At 32.2% G+C, this 26,904-nt stretch overlaps 3 protein-coding genes across 3 annotated transcripts; 1 reads left to right on the top strand and 2 right to left on the bottom strand.

Moving 5' to 3' along the window:
- Positions 1 to 29: 29 nt before the first annotated feature.
- BDBG_01069 (FluG domain-containing protein) lies at positions 30 to 2,396 on the top strand (the record flags this gene model as incomplete). The annotated part of the gene is made up of 5 exons (XM_031720174.1): positions 30 to 235; positions 297 to 513; positions 577 to 917; positions 990 to 1,354; positions 1,426 to 2,396. The coding sequence occupies 5 exons, from the start codon at positions 30 to 32 to the stop codon at positions 2,394 to 2,396; spliced, it is 2,100 nt and encodes a 699-aa protein (XP_031576230.1).
- Positions 2,397 to 2,878: 482 nt separating this feature from the next.
- Positions 2,879 to 3,589, bottom strand: BDBG_16275 (uncharacterized protein; the record flags this gene model as incomplete). Its single annotated transcript, XM_031724264.1, has 1 exon — positions 2,879 to 3,589. One exon carries the CDS (start codon positions 3,587 to 3,589, stop codon positions 2,879 to 2,881), a length of 711 nt encoding a protein of 236 aa, XP_031576229.1.
- A 93-nt stretch (positions 3,590 to 3,682) lies between these two features.
- Positions 3,683 to 4,009, bottom strand: BDBG_16274 (uncharacterized protein; the record flags this gene model as incomplete). The annotated part of the gene is made up of 2 exons (XM_031724263.1): positions 3,683 to 3,852; positions 3,910 to 4,009. 2 exons carry the CDS (start codon positions 4,007 to 4,009, stop codon positions 3,683 to 3,685), a joined length of 270 nt encoding a protein of 89 aa, XP_031576228.1.
- Between the last annotated feature and the right edge of the window lie 22,895 nt (positions 4,010 to 26,904).

The raw sequence follows: 26,904 nt of genomic DNA, 5'->3' as shown, positions 1-26,904 counted from the left end.
CTTATGCGCCCTGGCACTGTATAGATAATATGGTAGCCCAATTGACTCACACCTGGAACTCCCGCAAACCCATCAGAGAGGGACGGCGAGACCGAAAGACGAAAGGCCATAAACTTACTCCAGGTGAATACCGTGAGAGGGATATCACTCGAGTGGCTCAGTTCCAAATTACAGGCAAAAAATACGCCGATGCCACCACAATTTCTATCAACCGTGTACATGGCTTCTGGGGCCGGTTAGTTGCAATCCATAGCAGACCTACTACACTAAACCGTGCTAACAATTGCTTCATGAAGCCACTGCGAGTTTATGAAAGTTGATGCCCATCGACATCTCGCCATATGTGTGGCCGAGAACTTCCGGGTCTACATTGATTGGCGACTGAAGAATTTCAGCATCAAGAAACAGAGCACTATTTGGGTCGAATGGAAGTTCCTTCGGTTACTCTTCAAGAGAGAAACAGGTCGGAAGGTGGACAAATTGGACAAATTGGTCGGAGAACAAATCAGTGAGGTAAGGTCCAAGCTCGATAATAATTATTCCTCTTAAGTATTCTAACTCATTTTCCTTTATAAGGTAGTTCTGGGCCCCTTGACGGACGAGTACGACCTAGACCTGTCGATAAAATTCAAGCCGGTAGTTGGTGTCGAAGATCTCGTGGCCATTCTCCACTACCAACTGGTGCTTAGATACAGCATCTGTCACCCACGAACGATATACCGTGCAACTACCGCTGCTTATGCTAATGATCGCCTACACCTCCTCGCGACCGGGGACCCTTATCGAGAGCGGTTGTCTCCGTGGGTCCAACGATGCCCTTTGCTACAAAGATATCATGCTGGAGTTATTCCTAACCCAGATCAGCCGGATCAGCATGTCCTTGTGATGGAAGTATCTCTTCTATTCATGAAGGGAAAGTGAAATAAGTCACAACCGTGAGCTCCGCCTATCCGGCATCTTGTATTAATATAACTAAAAATTTCGCATAGAACAACTTACATCTTCCATGAACAGGATGATAACCTCGCCATTTGCCCCGTATCGCATTTCCTTGCCTTAGCGCTCGCTGCTGACACATTTGAAGCGCGAGGCATTAGTTCAATTGAGGATGTATTTCGTATTCAAGTGCAGGCACCCCGAAACAGCATACAACTGAAATCGAAATCCAACATACTTGACGTCCCTGTTTTCCATCGAGCTGTACGTACAGCACAGGGTGTTCGAATATCTCCAGATAGGACGCTGCCATATGATACATTCAATCAATATCTTCAACGACTGGGTCGTAATGCAGGGTTCGAGCACAAGTTGACACCGTACTGCATTAGGCGAGGAACTGCTAACGCGGTTGATAGTGAGTCTCCTTACCTATTACCTATATTCAATCCCCACATCAATGTATTCTAATACATTTATACATTTTAGGTATTGCAACTACAAGTGAACGCAATCAAGTCATGGGCCACTCGCGAGCGGACATCTTCGAACGATACTATATCTTGCAGAAGGTCAAGTGGGACGTGCAGTCTGCATATATTGGCTGTCCAGCTCGAGAATCCATTATCAACGCCGTTGGGAGGTTTAGTCTCACACGTGATCCCCGTGTTCCAAAAGAACTTAGTGATGAGCAAAAGGCTGCAGTCGAGCGGGACCCAAGGCTTGTCAAGCTTTCCGGCCAGCATCAGTCATTGGCCAAGCTTATAAACAGAAAACATGGCTCTATCCCAAAGGCCAAAGGCACAGCACTGCATCGCGAATATATTGAACTTGGAGATGATATCAGGGCTGAAAAACCGTCGCTATATCGAGAGGCATTTGACCGTATGAGGGAGGAATTCTTTGCAACAATAGATACTATTGAAATCGAAAAACAGCTTCTGGGGTTATCTGGTGGCGACAAATTCAAGGGGGAAGATGAAAGTAGCGTCAAGTTTACCTTTAAGGAACGAGCCAGGCTTGCACAGAATCTTTTCCGCTCGTCAGACTGCACAACTGAAGCTCCGCACGAGATTTATGCCCGGCGAGTGCAGACAATTCAGGATTGGGTTTCTCTCTGCAGTCTGCAGGAAGGGACACGCAGGCGGAAGGCTCTGTCTTCCAGTTGCGGATTCGATATCGACCAGGCTGATGGTATAATTGACGCGGACACCTTTCCTATTTTGTGCCCAGGAACCCAGTGCCTCTTCTGTCTCGGAGATAGTCAGCTGCCGCATTCTTCGCGGATATACTCTTTTTCACGCCCTGATCACCTTCGAAGACATGTCCAGGACTGCCACCTCCAATACCATAATGCGAATACTCCACTCTGGTGCCCCCATCCATCGTGCCTGGAGGTGCTAGATGGTGTTAAACATTTCAAAGAGCACGCTATTTTGACGCATAACATACATCTTTGATTGATCGCCCAGACATTGGATAGGAGCTAAAGAGTTTAGGTGATGCAAGCTGGAAAGCTGTTTCAGAATACAGCATGTATCATTTGCTCGTGTTCCGGTGTATATAAAACGAGGGCAGGAAAGATAAAATATATATTTCCTTCGTCGGTAGATCATCAGATATTCTGAGGAGATACGAAGCTTTATTCTGATACGCTTTATTCAACACACGCTGTTTGAACGGATACGTTCAAAGCAGATATGTGGGCCAAAGTAGTAGAGTAAATAGCCACCCTGTGGTGAGCGGCGGAAGAAATACATTAGCAGATTAGGGAATGTATTCTTAACCACTTAGGGCAAATTAGACTAGGTACACATAAATAGCAATAGGGAGACAATGAATGACGAATCCATATGACCTATCCAGGTAGAAATTGATCTGCAAAACTTGTCGACGAAAGTCTCTTCTGGGAAATATAGAATAACAGGTGGGCAAGTAGAAATCAAAGATAAACTTTATGTATCAAAGCCGTGAGGGTTTTAAAATGCATAACTCCCTGAACCCTCTCCAAACACGCTGGAGGAGGGCATAGAAACTTAGCATCTGCAGCTAAATAGCGGAGATGGGTGTCGCGCACATGCCTTTGGAGGTGATCCGTGCGTGAGAATGAATATGTCCGGGTATCATATGCTAGTTGATTATTTCCAAGGCAAAACAGGCATTGGGTGGCTGGACAAACAATAGGAAATACGTCAGCATCAGCATCAGTTGGGTCATCAACCTCCATCTTTGGGGCAATGAGTCCGTAACTCGAAGCCCTCCGCTTGCAAGGGACTCCCTGTAGGCTACAAAGCGCCGCCCAATCACTGATAACCTGCAGCTGATGATTGTAAATCTCATTCTGCGCGTCTTTACCGCAACCAAGAGGTCGAAAAAGGTTTGACGCGAGGAGGGACCGTTCGGCGAAAGTAAACTGGACTCCGCCATCCTTAATCTCGAGGTCGTCGGTAGTAGGTGATCCTAGAAGCTGACGCTCAATCTCGATAGTATCTATTGTGGCAAAAAACTGTTCTCGGATCTTCTTTCGTGCCAATTGCCTCAGAAATCGTCTTTCACTTTGAATAATTCTCCCAAGCTTGCTGTATTGGGCATAGAGGTCAGTACCACGTGCTTTTGCTACTGACCCATATTCTAATTTCATATCGTTCGCCATATCCTGCCTCTAGCCATTAAACTCGACAAGATGGGGTTCCTGTTCAATAGCAGATTTCTGTTCGTCCGTCAAGTCCTTTGGAACCCTCGGGTCTCATGTCAAACTCATCTTCCCAACAGCACGAATGACAGAAGCACGCGCCGGGCAGCCAAGATATGCAGACTGGATATCCCGTTTCACCTTCTGCGACATATAATAGCGTTCAAATATATCAGCCCGAGAATGCCCTAGCACCTGGTTCCATTCAGCTGTAGTTGCGACGTCTACACTCAATTAGCATTCAGAGGACTAATATGGGAATTTAAGCTGTAGTGCCATACCGTCAACTACATTTGCTATTCCCCTCCTGATGCAATAAGGGGTTAGTGGCGCTTCAAGACCGACATTACGGCCTAACCTTTGAATATATTGATTGAACATGTCATATGGCAAAGCACGGTCGGGAGAGATGCGGATTCCCTGTGCGGTGTGAAAAGTACGGCGAAATATCGGTATTTCAAGTATCTCGGGTTTCCATCTTATCTGTAGACTATTCCTGTAAGAAGGGACCGTGACCCGAAATATATCCTTTGGAGAGTCAATGCCCTGTGCCTCAAACACACAATCTGCGAACGCCAGCACAAGAAAATGAGAAATTGGACACAGCACTAAGTTGTCATCCCTCTTGTGAAATATGTAGGTTGTCCTAGATCAATAGGTCAATACAATTGTGGTGTGGGCGGGGGGGTGGGGGGTTCCTACAGTTGGGACTTGTTTCTCTTTCCCTTCATATACATCAAAGTGACCTCCATCACCAGAACGTGACGCTCGGGTTCCTCTGGATTGGGGATAACCCGGAAGTGCCACATCTCTATACCGTAGGGCGTTGTTTGAGCCTCGCACACAACTACTCTCAATGAGCACCCCTGGGCGGGAGGACATGTATGCGGTCATCAACATTAGTAGCGGCAATTGTACTGTATACCGTTCATGAGGGGCGACTGATGTATCTAGACACCAGTGATAAATGCAGGATAGATAGTAATCGTGCTGCTGCTTACTCACTCACCTCTAGTGAGTGCGCCACATCAAAATGATAAAAACACTGAAATGATAAAAATCAAGAATCACATTCTCATTATAGCTCTCTACATCAACAATCAGTAGCTAATCTATAATAAATTATCTACATCATTCTCAGTATGTGTATCATCTCTAAATCATTTCATTTCCTCCTCAGTTAGTGATGAGAGTGAGTTATTATCAATTTTAATGAGATCAATCTCCTGTCTTTATCTCTTCTTATTCTGCTCTTTTTCTGCTTCATTCTCTCTACACTGCATGATTTTTCTATTTACATTCTTAACAGTGAGAACACTCTCTAGCTGAATCTGCTGATAACTTATTTTAACTCTGTAATATCTATTTATAATTAAATAATTCTTTAACTCAGCTGTCTACTGCTTATTAAGTTTCATATGAGATAGACTAGCTTTGAAGATCTTTTTCAGACAGTCTGTTAAACTGAGTGATTTCAAATTCAGAGTATTCTTAATACTTTGAATAATTTTTTCTGTGATATCAATCTAGTTGTGGCGGGCTGCGCCCGATCAATCATATAGACTATTCCATTACACTTCATAGATTCCGCCAAAAGCTCCGATTCTCGGTTGCCAATCCTCAGCTGAAAAACCCACAGAATTCCTATTCTTCCGCCTCGAAGCTTCACCGCGTACACAGAATTCCTATTCTTCTGTCTCAAAGCTTCACCACATACACATATAAATATCCACTTCAATCACTGATTCCTGTACTTCCTCTTTTTTTCTTCTCTGTGAGAGGCCTACGCTGAATAGATCGGTATAATATATAGGTCTTATAATACAAAGTGAAAAATGTTAAAGAAGGAAAGGAAAGAGAGAAAGTGTGAGAATCAGTGATCAGAATGAATATTTATACATGCATGTAATAGTGTACACAGTGGAGCTTTGAGGCGGAAGAATAGGAATTCCATAGATTTTCAGCTGAGAATCAGCAACTGAGAATTGAAATGATAGGAATCTGTAGAGTGTAATAAAATAGTCTATATAATTAATCAGACACAGTCTGTCACATTAATCTCTTCTTTTCAGAAGTGAGATTATGTGTAGTTCTCATCAGTTAAGAGTCACTGTTTTGAATAACATAGAGCTCAGAGTTCAGATCAGACAATTATAACTAACTGACTTATTTTATAAGATATTATTAACTGTGATTATGAGATCTCTTATCAAGAATATTCTCAATCTCTCACTCAAGTTCATTGTCTTCTTCTACAATTTCTGATAACTGTTAATTAAAAGTCAGTTAAGAAGAGAACAGATCAGTGATAGCACAGTAAAACAAGCTTATATAAAAGATATTATAAATCTCTAATAATGTGTTAAGACAGTAATTATAACTGTCTAGAATTTCTATCATTTTATATTTAATATGATAATAATTCAGTGTATGAGATGAGTATATGATTTATATATTCTTAAGATTCAATCATATCAGATCTTCTATCTCATATTACTCAGTGAAATCTCAGTGAATATTAGTTTAATCTTTCTAATTCTGTTTAGTACTTATTATAAAGGCTTCTACTCAATTATAAGTGTCTCAGAGCTTTATTACTATATTATCAGTGATCTGAATTAAACTGTAGAGATTCAGTGTGAAATGTGTAATCTCTAGAAGATTTAATATCTTTATATAATATCTATATATAAGAAAGAACAGACTTATATCTATTAAAATAGTATCTCAGTCATTGATAGTAACTTCAGTATATAGAAGAAGATTATATCAATTATCTTATAAGTAGTTACAGAACATATAAAGATAATTCTTTATAATCTGAATTATCTATTCTGATGCATCATTGATTTCAGAGTGATAGATAGTTAATAAATAGTATATAATCTTGAGAACTTGATAGATTCTTGTTCAGAGAGTGCTTATGAATTAACAGTTTTAATCTGATACTATAGATCTCAGTAATTTATATATTTAATAAAACAGACTCTGTAGAAAAGCTTCAGTGACTTATTCAGTATTTATCTTATTATAAGATTTCAATATTACACTCTTACTTAATCAGTTTATAATAATCAGAATATTTCTATAATTCTTACTCTTAGAGAGATTAATAGTGAAGTTAATTATTATATCTTATCAGATTCTATCAGAGATATTAAATGATTTCAGCAGATTCTTTTTACAGTTCTTTTATAAGATGATAAAGAAATAATAGTTATAGTTTTGAATAAAACATCTAATACTGTTTAATATCTCAGATTAGTAGAACTCTTGAGAGATTATTTAATACAGTTATTTATAATCTGAATAACTAATTATATAAGAATCATGTATCTCTTATATTATTCAGATATACAAGGATTTGAAATGAGAGACTTAGTATTATTCACAGAATCACAGAGTATTATTATTATTAATTAAGTATTCTGAGATATCAGTTCTTATATATAGTTCTGAGAGAAATTGAGATACTTCTTGATATACTGCTTTAGTAAGTGCTTAAAGAAGTTCATCAGTTTGAGCTGTTATATATTACAATTTATTCAGTGTAGAAGAAGTGAAGATATCAGTATTAGTATCAGTTCAAAGAGAGAATGTTCTAATCAAAGAAGTGTACATAGTGTCATGAGTTATTCTATCTTAATTAATCAATATCTTCAAATTTAAGAGCTGATGTTCTCAGTTCATTCAATAAGTATCTATTACATCAGAAGGTATATCTTACTCTTATTATAAGAGAGTATCTGTTATTAAGTTCTGACTGCTAGAACAGTAGTGTATTATAAAATGAAAGCAGCTTAAGAACTTAAATTATCATATCTATTATTTAATAAGTTTACAGATAGTAGTAAAGTACTTGAGATTCTTATAATCTATGATTATCTTAAATTCAGAGATACTTCAGAGTTCAGAGTCTTATTCTTCTAGATAGTATATAATTATAAGAAGTTTCTTATTATAGATCTTATAATTGTATTCAGCAGAACTCAGTTTCTTAGATATAAAGATATATAATTGTAAGATATCTTTATTATTATATTATAATATAGCTTCTTCTATAACATAGTCAGAGAAATCAGCTTTAATAACTATCTTACAATCAGAATTGAATATTATCAGCAGAGAGATATTAATGAATATCTTCTTTATTTATATAAATACAGCTTCAGTGTCTACTGATTATTAAAATACTGAGTCTTTCTTAGTAAGTTCTGTAAATAATCTTATAATATCTGAGAAGTTCTGTATAAATCACTGATAGAAGTTAGTGAATCTGATAAAGCTTCATACATCTTTCACAGTAGATGAGATCTCTTATTCAAGAATAGTAGAGATTTTTTCAGAATTCATTCAGATTCTCTTATCAGCTTCTATGATAAAGTCTAGATATTTTATACTTTTAATCTTAAAATTATACTTATCTATGTCTATCAGTAGTTCTGCTTTCTGTAGTTATTGTAATATCTTTTATACATGTTCTTGATATTCTTTCTTGAACTCATTAGTGAAGATGAGAATATTATCAAGATATATGAATACAAATTTATTAAGAAAATCTCAGAGTACTCAGTTGACATACTTCTGAAATATACTGAGAGTATTAGTCAGTCTGAAAAGTGTGACTACTCATTCAAAGAGATCATATTATATTCAGAATACTGTAAGTCACTTATCTTCTTCAGTGATATGAATCTTATGAAACACAGTAATGATATCTAACTTTGTAAATTATTAAGCTTATTCAATATAAGCTAGAGTTTCATTGATAAGAGATAAAGAATAACAGTTCTTCTTTATTAATCTGCTCAGTTCTTAATAGTTCACACAGAATCAGAGTTCTTTATCTGATTTCTTTGTAAAGAGAATAGAGGCTGCAGTGAAAGAGTTACTAATGTATATGAATTCTTTATTTAACAGATTATTAAGTGTCTTTTGAAGAAGAAGAAGTTCATCTTGAGACATATTATAAAGAAGATCTTATAATAATTCAGAGTCTTTATCATTCTTCTTTTCTAACTTGATACTGTGATTCACTTCTAGATCTTATAAGAGAAGTATATTTACAATATTATCTTATCAGAAGACATCTAGATATTCATGATATTATTAAGAGAGTTTTATATGAGAATCTGTTATTATAATACAGAATAACTTTTCTAGAGTCTTTTTAATATTAGTCAGACTGATAAAGTAGATTATTATATAATTCTACTATCAGTAATCTTATCAGTAATTCTGTCAGTGACTTCTTTTTCAGAGTATTTTATACACATTGACAGAGATCTGTGTCAGATTCATGATTTTATAAATATCATCTTTATGAATTCTATCATTGTTAGAAAATATTAAGCTTCTATTCTGAGTGTTCAGTAAGATGTCTTGTTCAGATAACTAGATAAGTTCTAATATAAGATTATAATCAAGATTATTAACTTCATATATATAGACATCTTCATATTGATATTCTCTGACATCTATGTTTAGTTTCATCATATAACAAGTGTAAACATCTTTTGAATTATTAAATTCTGCAAGAAGTCAGAGTTTTAATAAGAGAATATACTGAAGATTATAATATCTTACAACTGAAGATTTAATCATTGTATAATAATATAGACTGCTGTCTATCATAGCTTTCATATTATATATATTATCTATCACAGTAGATATAAGAATTATATTCATTATTATTTTCTCTTTAAATCATTGTCATCTGATCTCTTTAAGCTTCTGTTTATAAATTTGAACAGAAGCTAATCTTTTTTCTGTTTCATCAGAGTATTCTTATAGTTATCTTCTGAATCTTCTTTCAATGCAATGTGATTAATATGAACAGATACTGATTCATTCTTTAAGTGAGAAGACACTGATCTTTCTCTTGAGTAAGAAGATATATATGTGGTTCGGAAGAACGTACGACCGTCGGATAATAACGCGGCCGCTTCCGAACTTGCTTACGAATGTAAAGGGGCCATAGCGGCCACTAATTAATTTAGTGTATGATATATAAGAAGCCGGCGTACACCTGTAATTATACACTGGCTTAAGCAATCTTTGAATCACATCTAGTAGCATGTCTAAAAATCAGTGAGAAGTACAGACTTCTCCAGAGTGTGATAATTCTGTCTATGAAGTGATTTATAGTTATCATGTCAGTGTGATTCTAGAACATCTTAAAAGATAGTGTATAAAGAGTGATGAGTGAAAGAGCATCTGATTGATACTGCTTTACTTATTGAGAAAAAACTTCACACTCAGATAAATATCATGTATGTGAACAGATGAGGTGTGAGAAAGAAGATAAGAGTGATGAATCAGATTCAAAGAAGTTCACTCTCTACTCAAAAGAAGAATAAAAAGAAGAAATAGTCATCACTGAAGTTATATAATAATAACAGAAATCATATAACAATATAGTGATATAATAATATAGTGATATAATAATATAGTAATATAATAATAGATATTGTATAATTAATGAGAAATCACTGAAATGAATATCTTCTCTAGTCAATATAAATAACACTCTTCTCTGCTATCTGAATTGAAAGATATACAGAATCTCTCAGAGAGTTTACTTAAAGCAGTAAGAAAAGCAGCTGAAACTGCTGAACTGAAATCAAAGCTCTATATGTATATGAGAATTCTAAATGAGATTAAGGCCTTGCATACACAGTGACAGGCTGAGATGAAAGTCAAACAATAATTGATATTCACAGTGAATTAAGTATTCACTATAAAGAGCTTCACTGACACAATCATTATCATTAATAAAAATAGAGAAAACCAGGTCTTAGACCTGCAGTGAGAGATTGAATGTTTATATAGATAGATAACTATACTGAATCTGAAGATCTTACTATGATTATTCACAATCTCTTTAGAAGTATATACATTATCAGAGACTACTGCACAGAATGAGAATCTGAGTATAAAATATATCAAGTCAGAAGATCTGTCTGAGCTATCAAGCTTCAATGATGACTGAAAAAATGATGCTGTAATCAGCTGACTAAGTCAGATGCAATCATATTATCAGATTGAATATGAACTCACAGACAGATAGTTAATGAAATTTTAACAAGTTTTAAGATCTGCTGTGTTTCTACACAGAAAAGTGAAGTTATTATAAATAACTGATAAAAAGATGAATCTCACAGATCTGAAGTGATATTCATTCTTATAAATATGAAATGAGTTTTTCAAATGAATCTTATATAACTTTGAGAAAGTAAATATATGAGATAAGTGTTATAAATGCTTCACTGAGTGTAGATAAGTGAGTAATCTTATATTATACTTTACACACTTCAGCTTACACTATCTTATATTGAATGAAAAGCTTTCAATATCTTTCTATTTACAGATCTTCATTCATGATCTTATATCTGAGTTAAGAGTGAAATGAAAATGCTTAATCTTATAATCAGACACAGTGAAAGAAGTGTATAATATTCTTATTATACAGAAACAAGTGAGTTAATTATAACAGAAAATACTGCAATTGAGTATATCTTAGTGAAGAACAGATAATCAGACTTCTACAACACAAGTCACACACTTGAATGTGATAAATCTAGATCTGAATATCATCACTAAAGTACTGAATTCTCTGAAAAAGAAATTCTCTGAGTGAAAATCTTAATATCATGAGTATTAAGCTTGCTTCAACTGTGAATGTCAAAATCATGATATAAAAGATTGCATACAGTATACACAGTCAAGAGAAGTAAGAGAGTTAAAAAACTAGCAGAATCAGTAAGCTCAGAGACACTCACTGATATTCTATGAAAAGTCTTCAAAGTGAAAGAGATGTCTGCATTAGATAACTCTCTAAATTCTGTGAATATTAAGAGAAAGCAGGCTTCTGAATGAGATGTGAGTGAGAATAATAAAGTGAACACTCATCTCAATATCTTGAGACCTGAAATGTTAATGTATAAGAGACACTTGAGTAAGAATTGAGAGATGACTGCAAAAGTGTTAGCAGACACAGAAGCTTCTATATAATATATTAATAATTATATAATCTGAAGACTGAAAGAGATCTGCTGAGTGAAGAATCTCTGATGTATAAGATTATTTAATAACTGATATTTGATATTACTTATAAGAGTAAGAGTTTCCTTGCACTTCAGAGAATAATCTTGTTATATTTAAGCATGAGAGCTGTAGAACATGAAATATGACTTTATTCTCAGATATAATTAGTTTCAAAGATTCAATCTGCAGATTCAATAATGTACATGTTATACACAGTTGACTGATAGAAAGAAAACAGTTCATACAATTCTATCAACTGATATGAGAAGAACATTTCATATCTCTGATATAGAAGAGTTAAATCTGCTTATATATCAATAAGTAGAAAGAATGATTTATAAGATCTTATCTGAAAGCATTCTGTATGTTATACAGAACTCAGAAGTGAAGGAAATTAAGATAAAGAATATGTAAGAGAATAAGTGTATAAAGAAGCTTCTGAAGAAGTATGAGAAGATCTTCTGAACAGATTTTTCATCAGAATTACTGTCAGAACAAGAATTTGTACATGAGATTGACACAGAGAATGTAAAATCAGTTAATCAGAATATGTACTCTCTGTTACAAATGTATCTTAAAGAACAGAAGTGTCAGATCACAGACCTTCTAGAACATGATCTCATATAATTCTCATCAAGTATATAAGACTTTCCAGTTCTATTCATGAAAAAGATGAGTGAGAAGTGATGAATATGTATCAATTATTAAGTACTTAACAAGCTTATGATCAAGAATGAATATTCACTGTCACAGATTCAATAACAGTTGAATATGATTGAAAACACCTGATATCTATTGAAGATTGATCTTCTCTCAGAATACTGACAGATCTATATAGATGAACTGTCAGTCTCACAAACTGTATTTAATATGTAATGAAGAAAGTTCAAATTCCTGATAATATTATTTAATCTAATAAATGCATCTATCATCTTTCAAATAATGATGAATACAATTCTTTATAAACAGAATAAAATCTTATATCTTATATATCTCAATGATATTCTAGTCTTTTCAAACTCATATAATGAATATCTGAAGTATCTTGATAAAGTACTTACAACTCTGACAGAGTATAAGCTCTATATCAAATCAATAAAGTGTGTGTTTGAAATGAAAGAGTTAAAGTTTGTAGAACATGTAGTGAGTGATGACTGTATACATCTCATTCTGAAGAGATTGAATATTATAGTAAATTAACTGCAGCTGAGAAATGTACATCATGTATAACAGTTTCTTGAATTAATCTCATATTACTGTAGATTCATCAAGGATTTCACATGAATATCTGCATCACTCTCAGATCTCTTAAGAGAAATGAATATAAATCTGTGAAAGAAGAAGTTTCATTCAATCATCTGAAATACTGTGTGTGAAGAGACTTTTCTCACACTGAGAAAATGTGTAACAACATTCTCAGTGCTTATTCAATCAGATTGTGATAAATCTTTCTACATTGAGATGAATGCATCTGAATGAGCTATCAGAGATACTCTTCTACAGATGAGTAAAAATAACAAGCTGCACTCAGTGATGTATGATAGTAGAAAACTATCAGTTGTTAAACTCAATTACTTAGTGTATGAAAAGAAATTACTAGCAATCAAGCATGCACTGGTATTATGAGATAGATATATTAACAACAGATACATAACAATGATGATCATAGATCATGAAAGTCTCATCTATCTATAATCAATGATAAAACCTTTTAAACACTTAGCATGTTGAATCTTGAAGTTTCAAGCATACAATTTTCATATTAAATACTGAAAGAGATCAGATACTGTGATACCTGATGTAATCAGTTACAGATCTGATTTCATAAGTGAGAATTCTGTAAATCAGATATAAGAGAAGTTCATATTAAATACACTGAGAAGATGTAAGAAATTAGAATGAGTGAATGCAATGATCTCTCACTTGAAGAATAATAAGATATTGAATGATAAGTATCTCATGAAAGTAGTAGAAGAGATACTTCTGAACTTCAAACTGAGAAAATTGAAAAATGATGTTATACTTTACTGTAATCTAGAATATGCAGAAGCTCTCTATTTAAAACATTCATTTAGACACAACTTGATGACTCACATGCACAAGGAATTCAGTCACTTAGAAAGTTCTGAACTCATGAGTGTACTTGAATCAAGAGTATACTGATTAAGCATGACTGAGAACATTCAGATATACACTCACAAGTAACTGAATTATCAGATTGTGAAAGAATCTAAGAAAGAATTAGAATACAAGAAAGTGCAATATCAGATAAAGTGTATAATACAACTGTTCAAACAATGAGAAGTGAATCTCATAGATATATTACTGTAAATATTAAATGAACATTGATGAATAATCACTGCTATTGATTACACTACTGACTGATCAGTTATAAAAGCAGTTTCAGAGATAATAGAGAAGATAGTGATGAAGTTTTTATATAATGAGATCTATATCAACTATGAAATGCTGTATGAGATTCTAACTAATAACAGTATGAACCTTGTAGAAGAAGTGATGAGACATTTCATAAGTCAGTTACAGATAAGATATTGTAGAATAATGCTATATCATCTGTGAATAAATGAGAAAGTGAAATACTTGAATGAAATCTTGAGTAATATACTGATAAAATATCTAGTGAGTAAGTCTATGAGATTATGAGATGAATATCTCAGTCAGATGCTATTAATCACATGAATTCAGCAGTATGCAGTCTTCAAGTGTTCATCATTCTATCTGTTGTATGAATTGCATCTACACATTCTGAAGAATGCTTTGAAAAAGATGAGAAAGAAAACAGCAGTTATGAACACAGCAGTAGCAGTTGTAGATGCAACAGTCACAGATATAGAATCAAGATTGAAAGAGATCAGCCATGCATGTGTAAAAGCTAATGAGTTACTCCTGAACTAAGCAATTCAATTAAAAAGAATATGAGACTCACTAGTTAAGAAATCAAGTCTCAAGATGAGAATGTGAGTTCTTATACACAATGAGAGCTCTGAGAAGTTTCAATCTAGATGATTTGAGCTCTATAAAATACTCAAATCACATTCTCTGAGAATATATGTATTGAAAGAATCAGAGGGACAGATCTTATACAATTTAATAAATAATTCACATCTTATGAAGATGAAGATGTAAGATCTGAGTGAATTATAATCATCTACAGCACTCTTATCAGCATTGAAGAAGAAGAGACTTATAATTGAAAAGTCTCACAAAGTAAGAGAAATCATAGACACTTATAAATCAGATAATCTCACTTATTCTGATCTTTTCATAATTATAAGAAAAGAATGAAAAGAAATGAAGAAATCAGATAAATATCATACTTCAATAAGTGATAAGACTGTAGCTGATTATATAATAATGTGCTGTAGATAGCAGATGCAACACAGTAAAGAGCAGTCTCAAAGTAGCAGACTTGTATATAAGTCAGATTATAGAAGAAAAAGAGATCTGAAGTTGAATTTAACTGTTTACATCAGTTTAATTATAGAGATAATAGAGAATGAATTATCTGAAACATCTGTAGATATATGAGACTAAGTCATCTCAATCTCTGAGAATACTCAGAGATTAAGTAAGATTAGTTTCAATGAGCTGTTCACTGTAGTGATCTGAGCAGGTGAAGAGAGATAGTATAATATATAAGATAGAATTATAAAAAGATGAAAGCTACTGAACCTAGTCACTGAACACTGTATTATATAGAGATTGTGTAAGAGTAGTAACTAGCAGATAAAGAAAAAGTATAAGAAAAGAAAAGAAATAATGAATTAATTATCAACTATAAGAGTTAACTGTAAAAGATAAATGTTATTATATATATCTTATTCATTTTCATATGTCACATATTTAATCTATTTTCAATGCCACATCATCTGAAAAATATAAAAAAATAAAGAAAATTTCAAAACTTGAGATCTGTAAGAGATTCAAGAGCTGTAAGCTGCTCTTATAATAATACTGTATATATCTCTGATTTCTCTACTGCTCTGTGTACAACATTAATATCATTTATTGCAAGATTAACTGAAATGCTAATATAGAAATATGTGCATGTATACATAGAAAAATTGAAGAAGAGCACAGAACCTGTAGAATCAGAAGTCAGAACAGAGAAGACAGAGACAGAAGAAATGAAAGAAGAAGAAGATACAGAACTGAATGAATAACAGCAGAAGTCACTCAGAGCTGAATGCTTATAATCTGATATATATACAATCTTCTCTGCAGAGAAGAGAGAGAAAGCAACAGAAGAAGCTTAAAAGTAGAAGAGAGTAATCTCAGTGATATTATCATCTTTGATTAGAATAATCTCTGATGTCAGAGCAACTAAGAACTATTATTAGTATATAAAAATCATAAAATCAGAGATGAAAACAGTTACTAAACAAACATCTGCTGATCTTAGAGTTGTATATATAATTATAACATGCATGAGACTTCTCAGAAAGAGAGAGAGAAACACAGAGAAATGCAGAAAGCAGAATACAGTGTGTGAATAACTCATTCTCATAATAATATTTCAGACAAGATATATAAGTCTTATATCTGTGAGTGTAAAAGAGTATAATATCTATGTTTCTATTTCTGAAAACATGAATATTCTTCATCTGCATTATGAAGTCAGATGATAAATATCAGAGAATAGACTGATACAGATTGATTATTTCAAAGATATTAGTTAGAGTAGATATATCTGTAATATTGAATTTAATAGTTATAAAAAGTTTCTTAATATCTGTGAATATCATAACTTTATATATAATAAAACTCATAACAATTTTCTCTAAGAACAGAAAAATCAGTGTTAGAAAGAAAAGATGAAAAAGAAAAAGACTTATAATCTTAACACTGTTGAGAGAGAGAGTGATTCTCTGATATGAATGAATAATTGTCTCATTATAAATATTTAAAATGAATATAATAATCAGTGTCTATAACTGAGCTTCAGATAGTTATATTATATACAGTCTTCATATAATAAATTATTCTAGAAGTTGATAAGAAGGGCAGAAGTGTACACACTGAGAAACATGATTTATTAAGTCTATATAACATCTTCTTGAATCAGAGAGAGCTGATAATGAAAGCAGAGACAGCAGAATCAGAGAGAGTAGAAGTAGTGAGAGTAGAGGTCACAGAAATAGAGATAGCAGAAGCAGGAGAATCAGACACAGAGACAGATATAGAAGATTGAGAGAAAGTAACAGAGAAAGAAATAGAGAAGACAGAGAGAGATATGAAAGACTCAGTTATACATAGCATAGACAATTTCTTCATTATCATATTCTTCAAGTTCTTGATTAATGATTTAACATTGAGTTTACTATCATCAACAGATAGAGATCTGTCAATATATGAAGATTCTATACAAATAAAAATAAACATATCAGCATCTGTGTTCATATAAAATTATGTTAGAAAACATAATCAGAAACTCACTGAGAAGAAAAATAAGCAAGAATGTATAAGAAGATGAAGAAGATGTATCATTCATAATAATACATTCTGATAATTATTAGAAGATAAACAAGTTCTGATCATATACATTTCACAATGTATTACACTTACTGCAAATGAACTGCCTGGTATGAGCACTATAATAATGCTTATTATAAGAACAAGAGATCATCATCAGAAATGCGTACAATATAATAGATAAATAAATAGAAGATGTTGAACAGAAGAAGAAATAGTAATCTTAAATAAGATAATGATAATGTTTGATGATAATGATAATAAAGAAGATAATTGAAGAATGAGAAAAGTTAGTGAATAAGTGATATAATATAGTGAAAGTTTCTTTATAAGAGTGTACACAGAATACTAGCTGAATCAGAGATAGGTTATATAATTGTGAACACTAGTGACACACTAATCCGCATGAAGCTAGAGCAGATGTCATGATTATATGAGCATGACTGAATCTGATGAGAGAGGATATAATTTGAAAGAATGTACAATCATTGAATAATAACACGGCTGCTTCTGAACTTGCTTACAAATGTAAAGGGGCCATAGCGGCCACTAATTAATTTAGTGTACAATATATAAGAAGCCGGCGTACGCCCGTAATTGTACGCTGGCTTAAGCAACCTTTGAATTACATATAGATTAATCAGCAGTTAAAAGTAATGTGTTCTAATCTGTCACAGTTAATGCACACTTCTCATTGACATCAATCAGTGACTTCTTCAGAGATGATTTCAGAGACTCAGAAGCCTGTTCAGACAGTGAAAACTCTTACTTATATATAGATATTCAAGTCTACTCAGTTTATAGCATCTGTATTATTGTTATTATTTCTCAGTGCAGATGTATAAGTAACTGAGTTATTTCTTAGTATAGATGTATAAGTGTAACATCTTCTATCACTGTTCTGTATACTCTTAAGCTTGATAAGACAGTTATTCAATATCTGAAGTTATATATAGAAATCTTCATAAGTCTGATCTTTATCTACACTTATAAGAGTCTGTAAGAGTTTGAAAGTTAATATCTTCTTAAGCATACTAATCTTTATTCAATTCTCTCAAGATTGATTATCTGCTTCTAGAATCTTAGTGTTAAAGTCAGAGATGAATATTATGAGAGAAGTGTTTCTCTGTTAAATACTCTGTAATTAATTTAATACTTTCTGTTATATAACAGTGTCTTGAAACAGAATATCAAGATATTTGATGATATTATCAGACATTTGTAACACTGATTCATATACTTTCATTTATAAATGAAACTTCTGTTTCATATGATTCTTTAATCATTCATTAATATATCAATCTTGATTAATTAGCAAACTGATGATATCTTCATCTATACTCAGTTTTATAAGCATTTTCATTCTTCATGATGAGTAGAGAGTGAGATTAGAAGTATTAAAATATACAGAAGCATTTAAGCATTCTTTCAGTGCTTTTATATTTAATTCTGTAAATGTTGAAATTGCATGAGTTTCTTATTAGAATAATCATTGAATCTCTTTATATTAATGTTATTGAGTTACATGCATATTAGCTATTTATTATTATTACAATTTCAACATTGCTTAAAGTCACTGTGACACTGTATCTATACTCATGTTCAAGAGTTCTTTCATATTATTGTTAGACATAATTATATTAATTATTGAATATATAATTGTATGAATATCTCATATATCTGTGTCAGAACTCTCAGGTCTTTCACTGATATTCTCTTTATAAAATCTTGTTCTCTTTGTAAGATCTTGTTATAAGATCAGAGTAACTGATGAGTAAGCTTCTATCTAGAGACTCAGTGTCTGCTTAACTGATTAACTGTTTCTCTATTTCTTATATATTGTTATGTGCTTAAACATTGTCTCAATGAATAATCATTTCTAATAAGAAGACAATGAACATTTTTCAAGTGTGAGAGGCCTACACTGAATATATCAGTATAATATATAGGTCTTATAATACAAAGGGAAAACATTAAAGAAGAAAAGAAAAGAGAGAAAGTACAGAAATCAGTGATCAGAATGAATATTTATATGTGTACATAGTGATGTACACAGTGAAGCTTCAGGGTGGAAGAATAGAAATTCTGTAGGTTTTTGACTGAGGATCAGTGACTGAGAATCAGAACAGTAGAAATCTGTAAAGTGTAATGAAATAGTCTATATAATTGATTGAATGCAGCTCATCACATTCTCTAACATTTTTCACTTTTATATTATAAGACCTATATATTATACTGATCTATTCAGTGTAGGCCTCTTATACTTAAAAAATGTTCATTGTCTTCTTATTAGAAATGATTATTTATCAAGAAAATATCTGAACATGTAACAATGTATAAGAAATAGAGAAATGATCAATCAGTTAAGTGAACACTAAGTCTTTATATAGAAGCTTACTCATCAGTTGCTCTGACACTGTAATAAGATCTTATAAGAGAATATCAGTGAAAGATCTGAGAGTTCTGACATCTTAGATATATGAGATATTTATATGATTACATTCTTCTGATTTCATAGATAACACACATTCAATGAATAATACAGCTATGTCTACTGATAATATAAGAGAACTCTTAAATATAAGTATAGATGTAGTGTCACAGTGACTCTGAGTAATATTGAAATTACAACAGCAATAGATAGCTGATATGTATGCAACTCAATAACATTAATACAAGAAAATTCAATAATTATCTTAACTAGAAATTCCTGTATAAGTAATTTCAACACTGACTGAATCAGATATAAATATGTAAGTGTTGAAGAAATATCTAGATACTTCTATATATTTTAATACTTCTGATCTCACTCTCTATTCATTATAAAGATTGACAATGCTTATAAAACTAAGTATAGATGAAGATATCATCAGTTCATTAATCAATCAAGATTGATATATCAATGAATAATTGAAGAATCACATAAGATAGAAGTTTTATTCATGAATAAAAGCATGTAAATCAGTATTGTGAATATCTGATAATATCATCAAATATCTTGATATTCTGTTTCAAGACACTGCTATATAACAGAAAGTGTTAGATTGATTACAGAGTGTTTAACAGAGAAATACTTCTCTCATAATATTCATTTCTGAATCCTGACTTTGACATCAAGATTCTAGAAGCAGGTGATCAATCTTGAGAGAATTGAATGAAGATTAGTATACTTAAGAAGATATTAACTTTCAAACTCTTACAGACTCTTGAAAGTGTAGATAAAAACTCAACTTATGAAGATTTCTGTATATAACTTCAGACAGTGAATGACTGTCTGATCAAGCTCAAGAGTATACAGAACAGTGATAGAAGATATTACATCTCAGTCACTTATACATCTGTACTGAAGAATGACAATGCAGATGCTATGAATTGAATGAACTTAAATATCTATATATAAACAAGAGTCTCTGTCATCTGAATAAATTTTCAAGTCTCTGAGATTGCTTCTGAAGAAGTCACTGATTGATGTTAATAAAAGATATACATCAATTATAACTGATCAGAATATATCACTTTCAACTGCTAATCAGTCTATATATCTTCTTATTCAAAAGAAAGATTAATACTGACAGTCTGTATCAATTACATTGCACTGAAGAAAGATGCAGAAAATAACTATAAGAATACTCTGATGAAACAGGGAAAAGATTAGCTTCTATTCAAATTTGTAAACAGAAGCTTGAAGAGATCAGATGATAATAATTTGAAGAGAAAATAATAATAAATATGATTCTTATATCTACTATGATTGATAATATGTATAATATGAAAGTCATGATAGACAGCAGTCTATATCACTATGTAATGATTAAATCTTCAGTTGTAAGATATTATAATCTTCAGTGTATTCTCTTATTAAAACTCTGACTTCTTGCAGAATTTAATGATTTAAAAGACATTCACATCTGTTATATAATGAAACTAAATATAGATATCAGAGAATATTAATATGAAGATACTTATACATATAAAGTTAATAATCTTGATTATAATCTTATACTAGAACTTGTCTGACTATCTGAACAAGGCATTTTATTAAATACTTAAAACAAAAGCTTAATATTTTCTAATAATGATAGAATTCATGAAGATGATATTTATAAAACTATAAATCTTACACAGATCTCTATCAACACTTATGAAATACTCTGAAAAAGAAGTCATTGATAAGACTGCTGATAAAGTCACTGATAGCAGAATTATATAGTAATCTATTCTATTAGTCTGACTAATATTAAGAAAGCTCTAGAGAAGTTATCTTATACTATAATAACAGATTATTATACAAAACTCTCTCAACAATATCATGAAGATGTGGTTCAGAAGAACATACGACCGTCGGATAATAACGCGGCTGCTTCCGAACTTGCTTACGAGTGTAAAGAGGCCATAGCGGCTGCTAATTAATTTAGTGTATAATATATAAGAAGCCGGTGTATGCCTGTAATTATATGCTGGCAGAAGCAACCTTTGAATCACATCTGATAGCATGTCTAAAAACCAGTGAGAAGCACAGGCTTCTCCAGGGCATGATAATTTCATCTATGAAGTGATTTGTAGTTATCATGCCAGTGTGGTTCTAGAATGTCTCAAAAGATAGTGTATGAAGAGCAGTGAGTGAAAGAGTATCTGATTGATGCTGCTTCACTTGTAGAGGAAAAACTCCATGCCCAGGCAAATGCCATGTATGGTACATGAACAGATGAGATGTGAGAAAGAGAATGAAAGTGATGAATGAGATTCAAAGAAGTTCACTCTCTACTCAAAAGAAGAAAAAAAGAGAAGAGTGATCATCACTGAAGTTGTACAATGACAACAGAAATCATATAACAATATACTGATATAATAATAAACATCATACAATTAACAAGAAATCACTGAAATGAATATCTTCTCTAATTAATACAAATAACATCCTTCTCTGCTATCTGAACTGAAAGATATATAGAATCTCTCAGAGAGTTTACTTGAAGCAGTAAGAAAAGCAGCTGAAATTACTGAACTGAAATTGAAGCTCTATATATATACAAGAATTCTAAATGAGATCAAGGCCTTGTGTATACAGTGGCAGGCTGAGACAGAAGTCAAACAATAATTGATATTTACTGTGAATCAAGTATTCACTATGAAGAGCTTCACTGACACAATCATCATCATCAATAAGAATAGAGAAAACCAGATCTTAGATCTGCAGTGAGAGATTGAACAGTTATACAGACAGATGACTACACTGAACCTGAAGATCTTATCACAATTGTTCACAATCTCTTCAGAAGTGTACACATCATCAGAGACTGCTGTGCAGAATGAGAATCTGAGCATGAAATATATCAAGCTAAGAGATCTGCTGAAGTCATCAAGCTTCAATGATAACTGAAAAAATGATGCTACAATCAGCTGGCTAAGTCAGATGTAATTATATTATTGAATTGAATATAAACTCACAGACAGACAGTTAACAGAATTTTAACAAGTCTTAAGATCTGCCACATTTCTACATAGAAAAGTGAAGTTATTATGAATAACTGATAAAAAGATAAATCTCACAGATCTGAAGTGATATTCATTCTCATGAATATGAAATGAGTTTTTTAAATGAATCTTGCACAACTTTGAGAAAGTGAATATATAAGATAAGTGTTATAAATGCTTCACTGAGTGTAGATAAGTGAGTGATCTTATATTATACTTCACACACTTCAGCTTATACTATCTTATATTGAATAAAAAGCTTTCAACATCTTTCTGTTTACAGATCTTCATTCATGATCTTATATCTGAGTTAAGAGTGAAATGAAAATGCTTAATCTCACAGTCAGATATAGTGAAGAAAGTATATAATATTCTCATTATACAGAAACAAGTGAGTCAATTGTAATAGAAAATATTACAATTGAGTATGTCTTAGTAAAGAATGAGTAATCAGACTTCTACAACACAAGTTATACATCTGAATGTGATAAATCTAGATCTGAATGTCATTACTAAAGTACTGAATTCTCTGAAAAAGAAATTCTCTGAGTGAAAATCTTGATATTATGAGCATCAAGCTTGCTTCAACTATAGATGCTAAAATCATGATATAAAAGATTACACTCAGTGTATACAGTTAAGAGAAGCAAGAGAGTTAAAAAACTAATAGAATCAGTGAGCTTGAAGACACTCACTGATATTCTATAAAAAGTCTTCAAAGTGAAAGAGATGTCTGCATTAGATGATTCTCTGAATCCTGTAAATACAAAGAAGAAGCAGGCTCTCAAATGAGGTATGAGTGAGAATGATGAAGTAGACACTCATCTCAATACCTTGAGACCTGAAATGTTAATGTATAAGAGACACTTGAATAAGAATTGAGAGATAATTATAAAAGTATTAGCAGACACAGAAGTTTCTACATAATATATTAATAATTATATAATCTGAAGACTGAAAGAGATCTGCTGAGTGAAAGATCTCTGATGTATAAGATTATCTGATAACTGATATTTAATATCATCTGTAAGAGTAAGAGTTCTCTTACACTTCAGAGAATGATCTTACTATATTTGAGTGTGAGAGCTGCAGAATGTGAAATACAACATTATTCTCAGACTCAATTGATTTCAAAGATTCAATCTGCAGATTCAATGATGTACATGTCATATGCAGTTGACTGATAGGAAGAAAATGATTTATACAATTCTATCAACTGATATGAGAAGGACATTTCATATCTCTGATATAGAAGAATTAAATCTGCTTATACATTAATAAGTAAAGAGAATGATTTACAAGATCTCATCTGAAAGCATTCTGTATGTCATACAGGACTCAGAAGTGAAGAAAACCAAGATAAAGAATATACAGAAGAACAAGTGTATGAAGAAGCTTCTGAAGAAGCATGAGAAGATCTTTTGAACAGATCTTTCACTGAAATTATCACTGAAATGAGGATTCATACATGAGATTAACACAGGGGATACAAAACCAGTCAATCAGAATGTGTATTCTCTGTTACAAATGTATCTTGAAGAATAGAAGCATCAGATTACATATCTTCTAGAATATAGTCTCATACAACTCTCATCAAGCGCATGAGGCTTTCCAGTTCTATTTGTAAAAAAGACAGATGAGAAGTGATGAATGTGTATTAATTATCAAGCACTTAACAAGCTTATAATCAAGAATGAATATTCACTGTCACAGATTTAATAACAGTTAAATACAGTTGAAAACATCTGATATCTATCAAAGATTGATCTTCTCTCAGAATACTGACAGATTCATATAGACAAACTATCAGTTCTGTGAACTGTATTTAATATATAATAAGAGAAGTTTGAATTCCTGACAATGTCATTTAGTCTGATAAATGTGCTCATCATCTTTCAAATAATGATGAATACAATTCTTTATAAATAAAATGAAATCTCATACCTTGTATATCTCAATAACATTCTAGTCTTTTCAAACTTATATAATGAACATCTGAAGTATCTCAATAAAGTGCTTACAACTCTGACAGAGTATAAGCTCTATATCAAATCAATAAAGTGTGGATTTAAAATGAAAGAGTTAGAGTTTATAGAACATGTAGCAAGTGATAACTGTATATACCTTATTCTGAAGAAATTGAATGTTATAGTAAATTAATCACAGCTGAGAAATATACATCATGTATAACAGTTTCTTGAGTTAATCTTATATTACTGTAGATTTATCAAGGATTTTACATAAATATCTGTATCACTCTCAGATCTCTTAAGAGAAATGAATACAAATCTGCAAAAGAAGAAGTTTCATTTAATTATCTGAAATACTGTGTGTGAAGAGGCTTTTCTCACACTGAGAAAATGTGTAATAACATTCTCAGTACTTATTTAATCAGATTGTAATAAACCTTTCTACATTGAGACAGACATATTTAAATGAGCTATCAGAGACACTCTTCTACAGATGAGTAAGAACAGCAAGCTGCACTCAGTGATGTACAATGATAGAAAACTATCAGACATTGAGCTCAATTACTCAGTGCATGAAAAGAAATTACTAGTAATTAAGCATATGCTGATATTGTGAGATAGATATATTAACAACAGATATATAATAACAGTGATCACAGATCATGAAAGCCTTGTCTATCTATAATTAATAATAAAACCTTTCAAACACTTAGCATGTTGAATCTCAGAGTTTCAAGTGTACAATCTTCATATTAAATACTGAAAGAAATCAGACACTGTGATGCCTGATACAATCAGTCACAGACTCAATTTCATGAGTGAGAGTTCTATGAACCAGGTACAAGAAATATTCACATTAAATGTGCTGAGAGAATGCAAGAAATCAGAATAAGTGAACATTATAATCTCTCACTTAAAGAATGACAAGGTGTCAGATAATAAGCATCTCACAAGAGTAGTAGAAGAGATGCTTTCAAACTTCAAGCTGAGAAAATTGAAAAATGATGTTATGCTTTATCACAATCTAGAATACACAGAAGCTCTCTATCTAGAATCTTTATTTAGACATGACTTGATGACTTACATGCACAAGGAATTCAGTCACTTAGAAAGCTCTGAACTCATGAGTATACTTAAATCAAGAGCATACTGATCAAGCATGACTGAGAACATTCAGACATATACTTACAAGTGCCTGAATTGTCAGATTGTGAAAGAATCTAAGAAAGGATTAGAATGTGAGAAAGCATAACATCAGATAAAGTATATAATACAACTATTTAAATAATGAGAGATGAATCTCATAGACATATTACTGTGAACACTAAATGAAAATTAATGAATAATTACTGCTATTGATTATGCTACTGACTGGTCAGTTGTGAAAGCAGTTTCAGAGATAATAGAGAAGATGATAACAAAGTTTCTACATAATGAGATCTATATTAACTATGAAATACTGCATGAGATTCTAACTGATAACAGTGTGAATCTCATAGAAGAAGTGATGAGACATTTCATAAGCCAGTTACAGACAAGACATTGTAGAACAATGTTATATCATTCATGAATGAATAAGAAGATGAAACACTTGAATAAAATCTTGAGCAACATGCTGATGAAATATCTAGTGAGCAAGCCTATAAGATTATGAGATGAATATCTTGATTAGATGCTATTAGTTACATGAATTCAGCAGTATGCAGTCTTCAAGTATTCATCATTCTACCTGTTGTATGAATTGTATCCGCGTATCCCGGAGAATGCTTCAGAAAAGATGGAAGAGAAGAAAGCAGTTGCAGATGCAGCAGTTGCAGACACAGAACCAAGATTGAAAGAGATCAGTCACACACATGTAAAAGCTAATGAGTTACTCCTGAACTGAGCAATTCAATCAAAAAGAATATGAGACTCACTAGTTAAGAAATCAAGTCTCAAGATGAGAACATGAGTTCTTGTACACAATGAGAATTCTGAGAAGTTTTAATCTAGATAATTTGAACTCTATAAAATACTCAAATCACATTCTCTGAGAACTTACACATTGGAGAAATCAGAGGAATGAGTCTTATACAACTTAATCAATGATTCATGACTTATGAAAGTAAAGATGCAAGACCTGAGTGAATTATAATTATTCACAGCACTATTATCAGCATTGAAAAAGAAGAGACTTATAATTGAAAAGTCTCACAAAGTAAGAGAAATCATAGACACTTACAAACTAGATAATCTCACTTATTCTAATCTTTTCACAATTATAAGAAAAGAATGAGAGACAATGAAGAAATC

Source organism: Blastomyces gilchristii (assembly GCF_000003855.2).
Source record: "Blastomyces gilchristii SLH14081 genomic scaffold supercont1.2, whole genome shotgun sequence".
Classification (NCBI taxonomy): Eukaryota; Fungi; Ascomycota; class Eurotiomycetes; order Onygenales; family Ajellomycetaceae; genus Blastomyces; species Blastomyces gilchristii.
The sequence above is the reverse complement of the archived record's forward strand: the minus strand, read 5'-3'. Positions and strand labels throughout refer to the sequence as shown.